This window comes from Gadus macrocephalus, chromosome 6, assembly GCF_031168955.1.
Source record: "Gadus macrocephalus chromosome 6, ASM3116895v1".
Taxonomy (NCBI): Eukaryota; Metazoa; Chordata; class Actinopteri; order Gadiformes; family Gadidae; genus Gadus; species Gadus macrocephalus.
This window is the reverse complement of record NC_082387.1, coordinates 163659-178207: the sequence shown is the minus strand read 5'-3', so window position 1 is coordinate 178207 and position 14549 is coordinate 163659. Positions and strand designations below refer to the sequence as shown.

At 41.7% G+C, this 14549-nt stretch overlaps 1 protein-coding gene and 1 long non-coding RNA gene across 8 annotated transcripts in view; both read left to right on the top strand.

Moving 5' to 3' along the window:
• The first annotated feature begins 676 nt into the window (after window positions 1–676).
• LOC132459146 (NACHT, LRR and PYD domains-containing protein 3-like) overlaps window positions 677–14549 on the top strand; it is a 28134-nt gene continuing 14261 nt past the window's right edge. For 3 of the 7 annotated variants that reach the window (XM_060053530.1, XM_060053529.1, XM_060053525.1), the window contains exons 1-4: window positions 677–833; window positions 7592–7688; window positions 8313–8380; window positions 12433–12708. In XM_060053530.1, coding sequence (XP_059909513.1) covers window positions 7606–7688; window positions 8313–8380; window positions 12433–12708 — 427 coding nt within the window. In that variant the 5' untranslated portion in view covers window positions 677–833; window positions 7592–7605. Of the gene's footprint in view, window positions 834–7039; window positions 7689–7846; window positions 7937–8312; window positions 8381–11430; window positions 11574–12432; window positions 12709–14549 lie in introns of those variants that run through there. The other 4 variants (XM_060053527.1, XM_060053528.1, XM_060053526.1 and 1 more) reach the window with 4 other exon arrangements.
• LOC132459147 (uncharacterized) lies at window positions 8387–11079 on the top strand. The gene is made up of 2 exons (XR_009526115.1): window positions 8387–8719; window positions 10136–11079. It is a non-coding gene; the product is annotated as an uncharacterized LOC132459147 (long non-coding RNA).

The window sequence follows — 14549 nt, the reverse complement described above, 5'->3', positions numbered from 1 at the left end:
CAGGACTCTGTGGCTGAGGAGAGCTGACGGAGGACACACACACACACACACACACACACACACACACACACACACACACACACACACACACACACACACACACACACACAAATACACACACACACACACACACACACACACACATACACACACACACACACACACACACACACACACACACACACATACATACACACACACACACACACACACACACACACACACACACACACACACACACACACATTCTCTTATCAATAACAAAGGCTGTTTCTCAACAGCAGTCAAGTGACAGTTGGCCCATTATTCAATCCTTTCCAGTGGTGGTTTTACTTATGCTGTGTGTGTGTGCGAGCTTGCGTGTGTGTTTCTGTGTGTGTGTGTGTGTGTGTGTGTGTGTGTGTGTGATGTAATGAGAGGCAACTTCCTCTGCCAGTACCCAGGCAGTGTGTTGTGTGCTATTGAAGTCCCTCCCCCCTCGTCTTAAAATTCATAAAACAATCAAGAGATAAACCACAATTCATCAAAGTATGCGTAGATGCTATTTGCTGATGAGACATATTGATGAGGATAATTCAATAGTTCATGTATTATTAGGCTATGGAAAACACACTCATGCATTTGCACTCACCCACACAGGTGTGTGTGTGTGTGTGTGTGCGCGTGCGCGCAAAGCTTCATTTTCCCCGAAGACACGTGACACTGAGAGGCGCGGCTCCTTGAACTTCCTCATCTAAAAGTTTTATAAATACTCTAACCTCTGTTTCTTCCCTTACATTTATATTTTTACAACTTTATACCGTATGGACGCATTTTATCCCGGAGTAGATAAGGTAAGGTAGGTCGACAGTTGAGTTGCGTTTATATTGTCTGTGGGTTGCTGGAATATAATGATCAACCAGTTTACTACCGTTTATATTGTCTTTAGGTTACTGGTATATAATAATGAACAACCAGTTTACTACCGTTTATATTGTCTTTAGGTTACTGGTATATAATAATGATCAACCAGTTTACTACCGTTTATATTGTCTTTAGGTTCCTGGTATATAATAATGATCAACCAGTGTACTACCGTTTATATTGTCTTTAGGTTGCTGGTATATAATAATGATCAACCAGTGTACTACCGTTTATATTGTCTTTAGGTTGCTGGTATATAATAATGAACAACCAGTTTACTACCGTTTATGAGCAAAGTACGTTTTATTACTCTGTTTTCTGGGAATAATTGACACAAGCAGAAACCAGAAAACAAGCCGTTTTTTCGTTTGTCAAAAAAACAAAAATCAAAATCTCAGTTCGTTTATTCGTTTTTTCGTTCTTACTTGACAAAACTAATTTACCACTCAATATCTGGTTTCCGTCGGTGGGCGGGTCCTAGTGTGCTTCGTTGCCCTGTGCCCTTCAAAATAAAAGTTCTTCCGTTGGATAATGTCGACAAAAATATTACTGTATTACAGACACTAGCAGACACAGAGGGCCACACCACCCACAGTCAAGACTGACACGGCTTCAAATAACAATAATAGCAATCATTTGAAAATGAGAACTTATGAAGTTATGATGACTTCAGTCCAGTTGATGTTTAGCCACAGTTAATACATGCAGAATAGACCTGAGGGCTTTACTACGACATCATTGTCCGGCTCTGAGCTTTGCGCTCTCTGCGCGTTCACATCAAAGGAGCTGCGATAGCGGGCTGCTGATTTCCTCACAGCCTGAGAGCTATGAGGAATACAAGTGATTACAACACATTTCTGACAGCTGAACATTGCGCAGGGCTCTCCGTGAGACACACGCAATTCAAGCCATGCACACGCTCACACGCCACACTTCGTATTTCTCACGCAGAGAAATTACCAGGATAGCGCCCAACAACTTGCGCCGCTATTTAACAGTGGAAGGGTAGGAATCAAATGCGTCCGGGTGAAATTTCAAAAGCGTCCGGGATTTTAATAAAGCCTCATACATGTTCACATTAAATTTGCGTTGCGTTCCTCTGGGTCAGTCACAAACTAGTAAGGCTACGCCCTCCCCTACTCAGTTCTGTTCGCTTTGCATTGGTGGAAGTGAGTAGGGGGAGTGGTTAAGAGGAGCCTTCAGATTGGACAGTTTGACTTTAGAGTTACTGTCTGTTTTATAGGGACAAACATTAACACATTTCTCCTACAGGGGATTGATAAAGTTATATCTATGTAACAAAGTTATATCTATGTAACAATAAACACTTACTCATACTCCATCAAATATTCATACTCATTTGCACACTTTGCCACAGCATTGGCCTACAGAATGCCGCAGATATATTTAAGCATTGGACTGAATGCCACATGAATATATAATTATGTTTTGCACGTTTGCAACGTTTAAAAGTTCAGGGAAAAGTATCTTATTTGATCAACCCTATCTTATTTGAAGCCGTGTCAGTCTTGACTGTGGGTGGTGTGGCCCTCTGTGTCTGCTAGTATCTATAATACAGTAATATTTTTGTCGACATTATCAAACGGAAGAACTTTTATTATGAAGAGCACAGGGCAACGAAGCACGCTAGCCAATAAGAGGACCCGCCCACCAGGTGGAAACCAGATATTGAGTGATAAATTCGTTTCGCTCAGTAAGAACCAAAAAACGAATAAACGACTGATATATTGATTTTCGTTTTTTTGACAAAACGTAGAAACGAATAAACATACTGAAATTTAGATTTTCGTTTTCTTATCAAAACGAAAAAACGAAAAAACGGCTTGTTTTCTGGTTTCTGCTTGCGTCAATTATTCCCAGAATACAGAGTAATAAAACGTACCTTGCTCGTTAGTTCATGTTTCACTGCTTTTCTGACCCGTGTGTTAAATTGAACACTGCTTTCAATATTCAAGTGATTCATTTGTCTTGATGCTACTCCAAATTAAAAGAAGGACATGAGTCATTTGAATGTGCTGATATTTAAGTTAAATATGTGTGCGTAGCGACTGTAGCCTGGTCCCAGACTCTCGTACACATTTCGTTTGTGGCACTGAAGGGAAATTCAAATTGAGCGGGAGTACTTAGGCGGGCATAGCCAGGCTAGCGACTGTTTACAGTTTAATAGATGTAGGTCTAGACTCGACTCATATGGCTTAAACCACAGCTGGAGCCATAGAGCGATAGAGAGACTCGTTGGTCATACGAGGATACCATATCGATGTGTTGCGCTTCACCAGTAGATTTACTGTCTACTCTATGGGATCTGTGAAGTGTGAAGTGACAGAACTCAGACATTGTTCCAGTGGAGAAATTGTTCAAAAGCTCTCTACTTTTTAGGGCTGAACGTTTTGGGGAAATAATCTTATTCCAATATTTTTGACCAATATTTCGATTACGATTTAATGTGCTATTTTTATAATTTATTAGGTCCCAATGTTGTGTATTACAGTTTTTTACGATACAATAAACACTAAAATCTAGTTTTTCCCAATTATCAAAACCTTACACTCAAGGAGCAAAACTCGGCCCCAGATTTGCACCACTGTAAGCACAATGAGTCCGTTCACACTTTGTGCAAAACAATACACACAGTGATTTGAAACACTAACACACACGTCTATGCATTAGACACAGAAGCAGGGGCGGACTGGCCATCGGGAGGTTCGGGAGATTTCCCGAACGGCCGGTCGATTTCAGGCCGAGCCGGCCGGCCGTAATTCTTGTCGATTTTTTTTATTATTATTATTATTTTTATTTTTTTTATTACATATTCATATTATATTTTTTGTTGTAAAAGATGTAAAAAAAAATATGAAAAAGTTAAGTAAGCCGTGATTTGGGACGGCCTACGGCCGGATATTTGCTTACAGTGCGAAACGGAGCTCTTGCCTGACGGTGAAACTGGGCCGATGTATTACTGTCAATTTAGAGGGGGGAGCACCCCCACAGTGTATGGGGGCAAAGCGAGCGGCCAAAGCGAGCGGCCGAACGGCCCCACCCAACTTGGACTGCTCCGCGGTCTGTCATTTCTGATTGGCTCAGCCTGACACACGGCCGGGTCACTTACTTCTCGTTGAGGAAAAAGAATTGGGTGGCACTCAGAAGTTGAGGTTGAAAAGGAAAAAAATGTTAGAGCAAGACGCAGCCAAATGTGCTAAATTAACCGACCATTTCCGTGGAAAAGCCAAGGTTGACGGCGACGCCCCTGTCAGCGAGACCAATGGTGAGGCGGGAACAGGACACAGCAGCATAGCTATGACAGGTGCACTAGCGAGCATGTTTGGCAATATAATAATGACTTAAACTAATTATGGAAGTAGGCCCTACCAGAGACGTCGAGAACTATTCATAATATTGTAATGCCCACGGAAGAGGCAGTGAATGAAGTATTGATTAGAGAGCGATTTATTAGATACCACCGCTAATAAACCATTGGAACACTTCAACACGGGTAAACACAGCAACGGACAACAAACCCCGGCCCGCCCCCATCTCCCAAACCCTGTGTATGTGTCAATGACAATTTTTTTCCACTAAAATAATTATATCTTGCACTATTTAGATAATTTTCAGCCTTGATTTACCTTTCTAGGCACATGCAATTTCTAATATTTTGTACATGGACAAGATTGCTTATAAAATATTTCCCAGTGATCTTCACAATATTCTAAACACATGCACATCCCAACATTGACATGCAGTTGCAATGCACATATCCACGGATAAGGACTCATTTTTATTATTTTACACCGGGGCAAAATTCTACGCGCGCTACTCCTGCGGTCTCATAAAAGGCCTCTCCATCCCAAAGTCCCGGGCCAAATTTTTGGGCCAGTCCATCCCTGCACAGAAGTATATCAAGATGTCACTTCCTTGCAATTCTAAAGCACTGACTATCAAATTACCACACCCATGAGCCAGTTGATTTAACACTGCCATCAGTTGTGCATACACAAGATTGCTTAATTGTAGACACACCAATCAGGTTTAAGCACAATAAAAATGCAGCAGGTGAGTTCACCAAACTTAACCAAAATGGAAGGAAGAGGAAGAGGAAGAGTGAGGATGAGAGGGGGAATCGGAGAAGGAGGAGAAGGAGGCAGAGGCCGTGCCAGAGGTAGAGGCCGAGGTAGAGGTAGAGGAAGAGGAAGAGGAAGAGGAAGACTTCAAGCAGGAGGAGGTGAAGCTCAAAGGAGAAGAGGTCCAACTTTAAGCAATGAAATTCGCGCAACTCTTGTGGACCATGTTGTGAACCATGGATTGACGCTGAGGGAGGCTGGACTGAGAGTCCAGCCAAATCTCAGCAGATTCACCGTGGCATCTGTCATAAGGGCATTCAGACTGGAAAACAGGTACAAAAATTACCTGTTTATAGCTTCTTACTGTATGCACCCCATATCAGCACTTTTGATACCCCTTCCTGTGACATTTTACAGTAGGTTACATGTGTTTTGTTCTACATAGGATTGAGGGTCGAGTACAACGAGGAGGAAGGGCTCCCATTTTCACACCACTGCAGGAGAGGGAGATTGTGAATATGGTTTTGGCAAATAATGCCATCAGGCTTCGTGAAATCCAGGCCAAAATTATTGAAGACCAAATCATTTTTCAGAACGTGAATCAGGTCTCTCTGTCCACCATAGCTCGTATCCTGAAGGCACATCAGGTACAAATGAAACAGATGTACCGAGTGCCTTTTGAGAGGAACTCGGAGAGGGTCAAACAGCTGCGGCATGAGTATGTGGAGGTATGTATTGTTCACTTTAGCACTCTGATGTTGCATACTGCACACATAACCTTTTTTTACATGTAAATGTGCTGTACACTAAATCTATGCTGAACTACACAATCTTGTCTCACTGTATTTTAGTGAGTCTTACAAATGGATGCTGAGGCCATTCAGCATGAGTACATCTACATAGACGAGGCGGGGTTTAACCTCTCAAAGGTCAGAAGGAGGGGAAGAAATGTAATTGGCCAGAGGGCAATTATTAGTGTCCCGGGGCAACGTGGGGGTAACATCACCCTTTGCGCGGCAATCACCCAGAATGGGGTCCTCCACCGCCATGCCAACATGGGTCCGTGTAAAACCCCTCACATCCTTGCATTTTTAGACAGATTATACAACCTCACAATCAATAACATACAGATCCAATACATTGTCACCTGGGACAATGTTTCATTCCACCGCTCTGCTCTGGTTCAGAACTGGTTTACACAGCACCCAAATTTCACAGTCCTTTTCCTGCCACCATATTCACCATTTCTTAACCCAATTGAAGAATTTTTCTCGGCATGGCGGTGGAAGGTTTACGATCTGCACCCCCTGGCTCGGGTAGCCCTCGTTCAGGCCATGGAGGAGGCCTGTGACCAGGTTGAGGCCACAGCCATACAGGGGTGGATAAGGCATGCACGGCGATTCTTTCCCCGCTGTCTGGCGAATGAGGATATCGCCTGTGATGTAGATGAGATTCTCTGGCCATATCCAGATCCAGGGGGGGGGGGGGTTCTTTTTTTGTTCATGTTATGATCATGAAAACTGGGAAATGTTTTTTTTGTTGGCTTGTTGCCTTGAGCATATGGAAAAAAATAAATAACATTGTCAACAGCATTAGTCTTGTGTCCTGTGTGGTTTCTACAGTAATGCATACAAGTGTGTTTAGTGTTCACTGTGTGTATTTTTTTGCAAAAAGCGTGCGCAGACATTGTGTTTACAGTTGTGCAAATCCGAGCAATGTTTTGCAAATTCACTGTGTGCTTCACCCATACTACTCTATGCACTTAGAAGCAGAATTAGCCGAAAGTGTTTAAGGTTTTCAACAGCAGAGTGTAACTGGTGCAAACAGAATTAAGTCATATGCAACGTGTGTGTTTCATATGGTAAAAGAATATGGTTTTGATAAGTTAGTGTATAGTTTTTACAAGAGTGGTTCATTTTGCAAAGGAGCTAAGGTGTTTTGCTAATTGGGTTTGTGATTGTGCTATTCGTGTGTTGGATTTTGCTAAACAAAACAAAACCATCAAAATTGTGTTTATTGTATTGTAAAAAACTGTATTCAATAAGAAATAAATAAATCATTTGTTAGTATGACCAACACAACATTGGAAGCAGTCAACATAAAAACTACTCTTTCCTTTAGGCCAGGCCGATGTTTTGAGATTAATTTATATAATAAACTTCTTTATTTAACTATTGAATTGTAAAATAAAAATAAAATGAACGAATCGTACTGATTTCCAGTCAGTCACGGTAACAAATCAGATTTATTTATTTTTGATTGCAGCCTTTGCGATTTGCATACCGCGTTCTATTACATTGTGATTTCGTTTTGAATTTGATTTATCGTTCAGCCCCAAATTATACCACGATCAATTTTTCAAGGCTATTGCATCTACTTTTTTGGGTTGTAGTTTAAGAACTGTTACAGTCTCCAAGGTGTTTAATTCTCATCTCTCAGTTTGCATCTGTTGTACACATCTGTACTGTGGTGAGGGCAGAGTGGTTATATCATGGGGTTCATATTTATGTTCTATGACGTCCATAATGCTTTAGTGTGACGCAGTCGCGATGATCTTCTCTCTCAATAAACAGCTAAAGTTTAGAAGGAGTTGTGTTTGTGTCCAGGTCTCCAGTCTTCTATGGATGAGGATAGAGAGGATGGGGGTCCTACCTCTAAGCCCACTCTGTCTGGGGAACATGGCCGCCAGAGCAAAGCTACGAGGTAAGAAGAGGATCTCTCTGTCTGTGACTGTTGTCCATCTCAGAGCTCAGCAGTATTGACTCCATCATTAGTCTAAGTAACAGCTGTGTGTGTGTGTGCGTGTGTGTGTGTGTGTGTGTGTGTGTGTGTGCGTGTGCGTGTGTGTGTGTGTGTTGTAGCCCATAGCAGCAGGAGAGGGCAGACTCCCCTGGACCCAGCAATCGAATTAATGAAATTAATATTAAGACGACTTGTAGCAGACTTTACAGGTTTAATGTTTAAAGGTTCAATGTCTTTCAAACTGCCGATTTATTGAATCAGTTAGAATTTATCTTTGGGGGTGAAGTGATTTGTTGAAACAAATTATCCATGAATATTAACACAGGTCTTTGTAGAAATGTAGAAACCTATTGTGAATAAACACTATGCACAGTATGTATACTATGCACTTTTATGTCAACATGTAAGTGCTTGAATGCCATAATAACTTTTTCTGCCCCCCCCCCTTTCGATTTCTATTTCAATAAACTGAGAAAGATTAATGAAATGAAATGTCATGAGAAAGTAGTTGAGTAGCCCTGCAATAAATGATCAAATGAAATGACATGCACTAATCCTAACTTCCAGATGGTTCTTGTTTTTCAGAAGGAGGCAGGAGAGAGCAGACTCCCCTGGACCCAGCTGTGTCTCCATGAAGAGTGACCACTATATGGGTATACCTCCTGAGCCTAAAGATGGACGCCCCTCCAGAGAGGAGGGGCGTATCGGCTATTCTTATCCGTGTTTGTATTTGTGTTTGTATTCGTGTTTGTATTCGTGTTTGCATTCGTGTTGGTGTTCTTGTTTGTATTCTTGTTTGCATTCGTGGTCAAAAAGCGATATCGCTCATGTGGCCCCCTAATGGGCCTCACATCCTGTTTACCTATATTGAGTTCCAGGCGGCATCTCCAACCAGCATAAAAGTGCCAGCAGGGGGAGATAATTTTCAATAAAATAAAACTAAGAATAAATTGGCCCTAACAACAATAGGAGAATTTCTAATTTTAAGAATAGTATGAGATTATTATTTGTTCTGTTCAGACTAAATTCTAACTTTTTAACTTCAATTTGGAGATATCTTTCCTCTTGGGGGTTAAATGGTTTGATCCCGATACAGCCTTAAATGCTTCTCATACTATTTGTATTGAGGGCACTGAAGTTAGATTGATCAGAATTAACTCTTTTGTTTACTCTTTTCACATGGACACAAATTCTTCATCCTTGAGTAAAGAGTTGCTAAATCTCCACTGTTTATTTGTATGGTTGTTTTGGGAAAGAGAGAGGAGGACAGACAGAGGGGCGAGGTCTGAAATAATAATATTGTGTATTTTGTGGTCAATCACATTTTCTACAATATTCGGAGATAAAAGTAATTAATCAATCCTTGAGTGTGAGTTATGAACACAAGAATAGAATGTTTATTCCGGCACACAAGGGTTCACTACACGCCATATTTCAGACATTGCCAAAGATTTTTTTAATTCTCTAAATGCTACCGAGAGAGTCCTATCAGATGGGAGTGGGGGGCTAGATCTATCTACTGCAGGATCGCTAACCAGGTTAAAGTCTCCCCCAATAAAAATTGGATCAGCAGAAAATTGAGATAAAATCACTTTTAGTCTAGAAAGAAATTTGGCCTGCCCTATATTAGGAGCGTAAACATTCACCAAAGTGCACTTTATGTTGTGTAAGAAACCCAATATAATAATATATCTACCATCTTTGTCCACTATTTCTTGGGTTAACCTAAAAGATAAGTGTTTAGCTATTAAAGTACGGACACCTCTAGAGGCCCCTGTACCCGGTGCTGAAAAAACCTGACCGACCCATCTCTTTCTTAAAGGTTGGGTGTGGGATTTGCGAAAGCCCAGCAGATTTTGAAAATACACAACTCAAATGGTCCTACCCCCTCTCCTCCAACGCTGACTCTGACTCCACCCATTCCAAGTACATGGACACGCAATCATGCGCGAGAGCGAGCCAGGCTAGCTAGGTTGGAGTTTAGGGTTGTCTTCTAGTACCATGGTGCTAGTTCCAAATGTTGATTAGCTAGTTAGCTAGCTCCAATAGCTACCGCAGGATAACAACAAACATAAGCTTGCTCTGGGTCACGAGCTTTGAGTACGTGCACGAAGGGGGGGGGGGGGGGGGGGGGGGGAGTGCAGCACGACCGTTTGATAGACGTACTTAATGTCCAATGCCACTCGGTGGTTCTGGAAATCATTGGCTGGAGTCAGTACTTCTAACTCAGTATCTGTAAGTGGGTTATGATAAGGATTTCAAGTAATTTTGCAAAAATGGCCAAAAAAGAGAATTCCATACCCAAGCTTTAACTTAACAGAATGGCTGTTGAAAGGTATTCAAAGTTGAGCCTACATTTTGCTGATGTAATCGTACCTCATCTCTCAGCAGACGTTAACAAAAATTAGGAGGAAGTCCGCTACTCAGGTCGTTGGCTGCGTCTGTGGGGTTATCGTAGATGTGGTTATTCCCACTGTTGAGCCAGAACGCGTTCATTGAACGATAGTTCATGAACTCGTTCATATTTTTGGCGAACGTGGACTGAACGTACTGTATTACTGCCTGATGAACGTTACTGTGAACCCATTCATTCCGGTCTCTGTGAACGGCACGCTCACTTGGTTTAACTTCGTTCAATATCGGGGTTATTTGTTTATCAACACGGTGGATGCGTGCCTTGCGCGTGCAGAACGCCGTATTGTTTGACCGGTTGCCATGGTAATCTCCTTGTGGTTAATTTGCAGTTGCGGACTTGTCAGCTTACTGTTACATTAAACTGTAATCAGAAAACGTGGTTATATGCTATAGACCCTATAGTATCTGTCGTATAAAGGCTGGGACGAATTTCAAATTATAAATATGTTCACTTTATGTTGAAAGAATAGACTGTCGCGATTCCCATTGAAACGAATGGCGCAGTGATTATTCTTCAAACGAGAGCTGTTAAATTGTGGAAAATGAATTAAACTGTAATCAGACAACGCGGTATGGGGTTTCTGTGGTATACAGGCTGAGACGAATTTCGAATTATAAATATGAACAATTCATAACATTAGCTCTCTAGCTCTTAGCTCAGCAGACTAGAATACCTTCTAGAATCATTGCTTGTTGGCCGGAAACAGAAAGGGGGGCTTTTTATGTTTGGTTGTAGTCATTTCGCTCGGTTCTCCGTCTCAACAGTAGTGCTGGAACCGAGCGAAAAGACTTCAACAAAATGTGAACCCCCCCCCCCCTTTCCGTTTCCAACAGAAATATATGGGATTTACAAAATACCAGAAGAAACCAATAGCTCACAGCAACATATTGAAAAAAAGAACTATGAACTCGTTCATTTTTTGGAACTGTGAACTTAGTTCAAAATTTAGAATTATGAACGTTTAACTGAACTAGTTATGTTTAAAAAAATGTAACTGAACTTGAACTAGTTCACGTAGAAAGTGAACTTACCCAACACTGCTTATTCCCTTCGATGGTGACAATCAGCCTTCAAGGATACAACAGGCAGTGGCGTGCACAGGGGGGGGGGCAGGGGGGGGCGGTCGCCCCCCCTTGTGGCCCAATTGTTGAAAAACACGTGCTAAAGTGCCCTCTCAGGAGCCAAAACGTGTATTAAAGGGGCCCCTTGGGAGCCAAAACGCGTGCTAAACTGCCCTCAAGTGTCCTTTCGGGAACCAAAAGGACACTGTGCACGCCACTGACAACAGGCCATATCGTAGGTCAGTTTTCTGCCGTTTCTTCTTGATCCTGAAATGCTTGGAGGCGTCTTCCTCTCCAGCTCAGCTCCTTCTTCTTTCGCGCTGCTTTCAGAATAGCCTGTCTGTCATTCCACCTAAGCATCCGCATCAGGTAAGGGCGAGGCGGTTCGGATGGGGAGGGGCGGGGACGGAGACTCCTGGGAACCTGTCATCAACTTTTAAGTCCAAAATATATCTCAGAATGCCCTTGACCATCTTGTCTGGATCGCCAGCTTCCGCCCCCTCCTCAAGGCCAACCAACACCATGTTGTTTATTTTACTGTGAGCTTCGAATTTGGTTAATTTGTTTTTCAATAAATCCATTTCTTTTGTCATGTCGTTTAAAGTTGTGATCTCTCCGGCCGTCTGATCCTCTACAGCGCTGATGCGCTTCTCCGCATTAGTAACTCTGCTTAAGGTGGCCCGTGCTTCTTTTTTCAGTCCGTTGATCTATTTGTTCTGTTCATCAAAACTTTGTTTAAACGATTCTCTAATGCCAGTGACCTCCGTGATCATGTGGACAGCCCAGCCTGGTGTGTCTTTGTCTGCCTTGATTTGTTTGGTTGCTCGCCAATTGGTATCACACTGCTGTACAGTTTGCCTACTCTCTTTGCGATTTCCAACACCTGACATGAACGCGTCCTTATCTTAGACACCTTTTCCGTTACTTTGAAGTGTGTTTACAAATATTAAGAGCAACAATAAAGGTGTTAAGGTCTATCACTTGCAGAGGAAGTTACCGTGCCACACCTTGTGGTCACGTGACCTCAAGTTGAATAATTGATCTAAATTAAAAACAAGATTGAAATGAACTATCAAGGTTGTTCGTTTTAAGGATTTTTTTTATGTTGTGAGGGAACAAGTTGTTGCAACAAACGGTTTCATCTTTACCCCAGTAAAGACGAGTTTAATGAATCAACTATCGTGTTTGCTCATTGTCATTTCATATTGCCTTTTGATTTCTCTTCCAGGGGAGCTTCAAAGGATCCGTTCTGAATTTGTGAAGGGAGTTTCAGAACCAGTTATCAAAGGTCTCCTGGATGACATTTGGCAGCAGAAGGTGTTCAGTTCTGAGGAAAAGGACTACGTGATGGCCGAGAGGACCAAAGCAGACCAAGCACGTTGTCTGATCGACATGGTGATCGGTAAAGGGGAGAGAGCAAGTCAGGCGATGATTGATAGTATGAAGAAGAGGGACGAACACTTATGCTCCACCCTGGGTCTGATCTCTTCTCCTCCTGGTGTGGGTGAGTTGTTACCATGAATCTACTTTTTAAAGAAACGCTCTCTGCCAACTTTGTTTTAACAAGAGGGAAGCTTCGTTGTCCTTTAATCCAATGGGATCCAGTGATTCATTATCATCCACTCGGGATTGCATTTGTGTGGAATACGACTTACTTTTTTGAGAGATAGGGGGTTTACTTAGTGCTGCTGTATTCCTTTGCTCAATGGTGTTATTGCTAGTTTGACAGGATCCCTTTTATAATTTGGTAACCCTCACCTTAACCCCTCACACCCATTTCTAAAGGGGTAAAACTTAATCTATATTTTTGTTGAGTGGTACATCGTCAGAAGGTGGAACTTGACCTGCCTGTGTGTGGATGGTCTTTGTCTTTTTATAAAACCCGCTCTGCAGGGCGGGATCTGTCTGATGAGGGAGAGAATAAATATTACACTGATTGGCCCAAAGGTGGCGCTATAGCAACAGTCCAGAAATGCAATCTTTGAACAAACATATCTAATAACCGCTTTGACTTAGTCATGATAGTTTGTTAACACATGCATATCCTCATGGTGAACAAATATGCCTCAAGAACCTTGAACTAAAATCCGTAAGGATTCTAGGTTTTTTAACTTAGAAAAAAATACTTTAGCACCTATCATCTATGGACCAATGTCTTCAATCTGACATTAAGCGAAGTCTGTGCAATAAAAAAACTAAAGCGCCCAGGAGCCATTGACTTCTAAAAAGGGTGTGGTTTAAAAAGCCTAAAGAAATGCTTATATCAACATCAAAATGGACTCCTATGATCTTGAGTCCAATACAGAAGTTGTTCAGAATCAAATTCTGAACCAGAGAGAGTCAACATATTTTCAATTAGGGCGTGGCATCGAAATGGTCGTGGCCTGTGACTAAAATCACCACAGTTCATAGAAGGAATGTTTGATTTGAGTGGGACCAACTTAGCGGCTGTTGGGGAACCAACTGCCCGAGTAAAATAATGATAAACAAAACAACCTGGCCGCCGGAGGTGGGAAATCGTCCAAAATGAACTCAAAGCCAAAAGGCAAGGTTAACGTAAACCAATGCTCATCAACCTTGGTGTAGTCAAAGGCACATGGGTCAAGATGAACCCCTCCAAATTGTATCCATGTCGGGCAATTTGGAGCTGTAAAACAATTGAAAATGCAAACTCTCCAGATTGTACCCAGATCGGGCGATAGGGGGAGCTATATCAATTAACTGAAAATGTAGACTTTGGACGGACATATTATCTGACCCTTTTCTTCTACAATCCTGGTGACATTTGTATCTCCTCGTGTTCAGCAAATGATCCAAGGAAACCAAGAACCTGTATCGAAATGGCCCAATCAATGATAGGTGACTAAAGGCGGGATTAACTTGAGTCAATCATCACCAAACTTGGTGAATTCAGAGAAGCACAGGTCAAGGTTAACTATGGAGGTAGATTTGTGTCTTTATTAGGCAATCAAAAATAATAGGTTTGAGAGCAAAACTTTCCACACTGCAATCAAAAAATAGATTTGAGAGCAAAACTATCGACACTGCAATCAAAAAATGTTTTATTGCAAGATAAATTAATATGATAAAAAAAATATTAATGGGAATCCAAAAGTTTTGTTTGCAAACCCAAACGTTTTGTTTACAAATCCAAAAGTTTTGTTTGCAAACCCAAAAGTTTTGTTTGAAAATCCAAAAGTTTTGTTTGCGAATCCAAAAGTTTTGTTTGCAAATGAAAAGGCTTTGTTTGCAAATCCTAAAGTTTTGCTTGCGAATCCAAAAGCTTTGCTTGCTGTTGAGCTGAATCTCGTGGGCGGGACCTACGCCGAAAGATGTAAGACACGT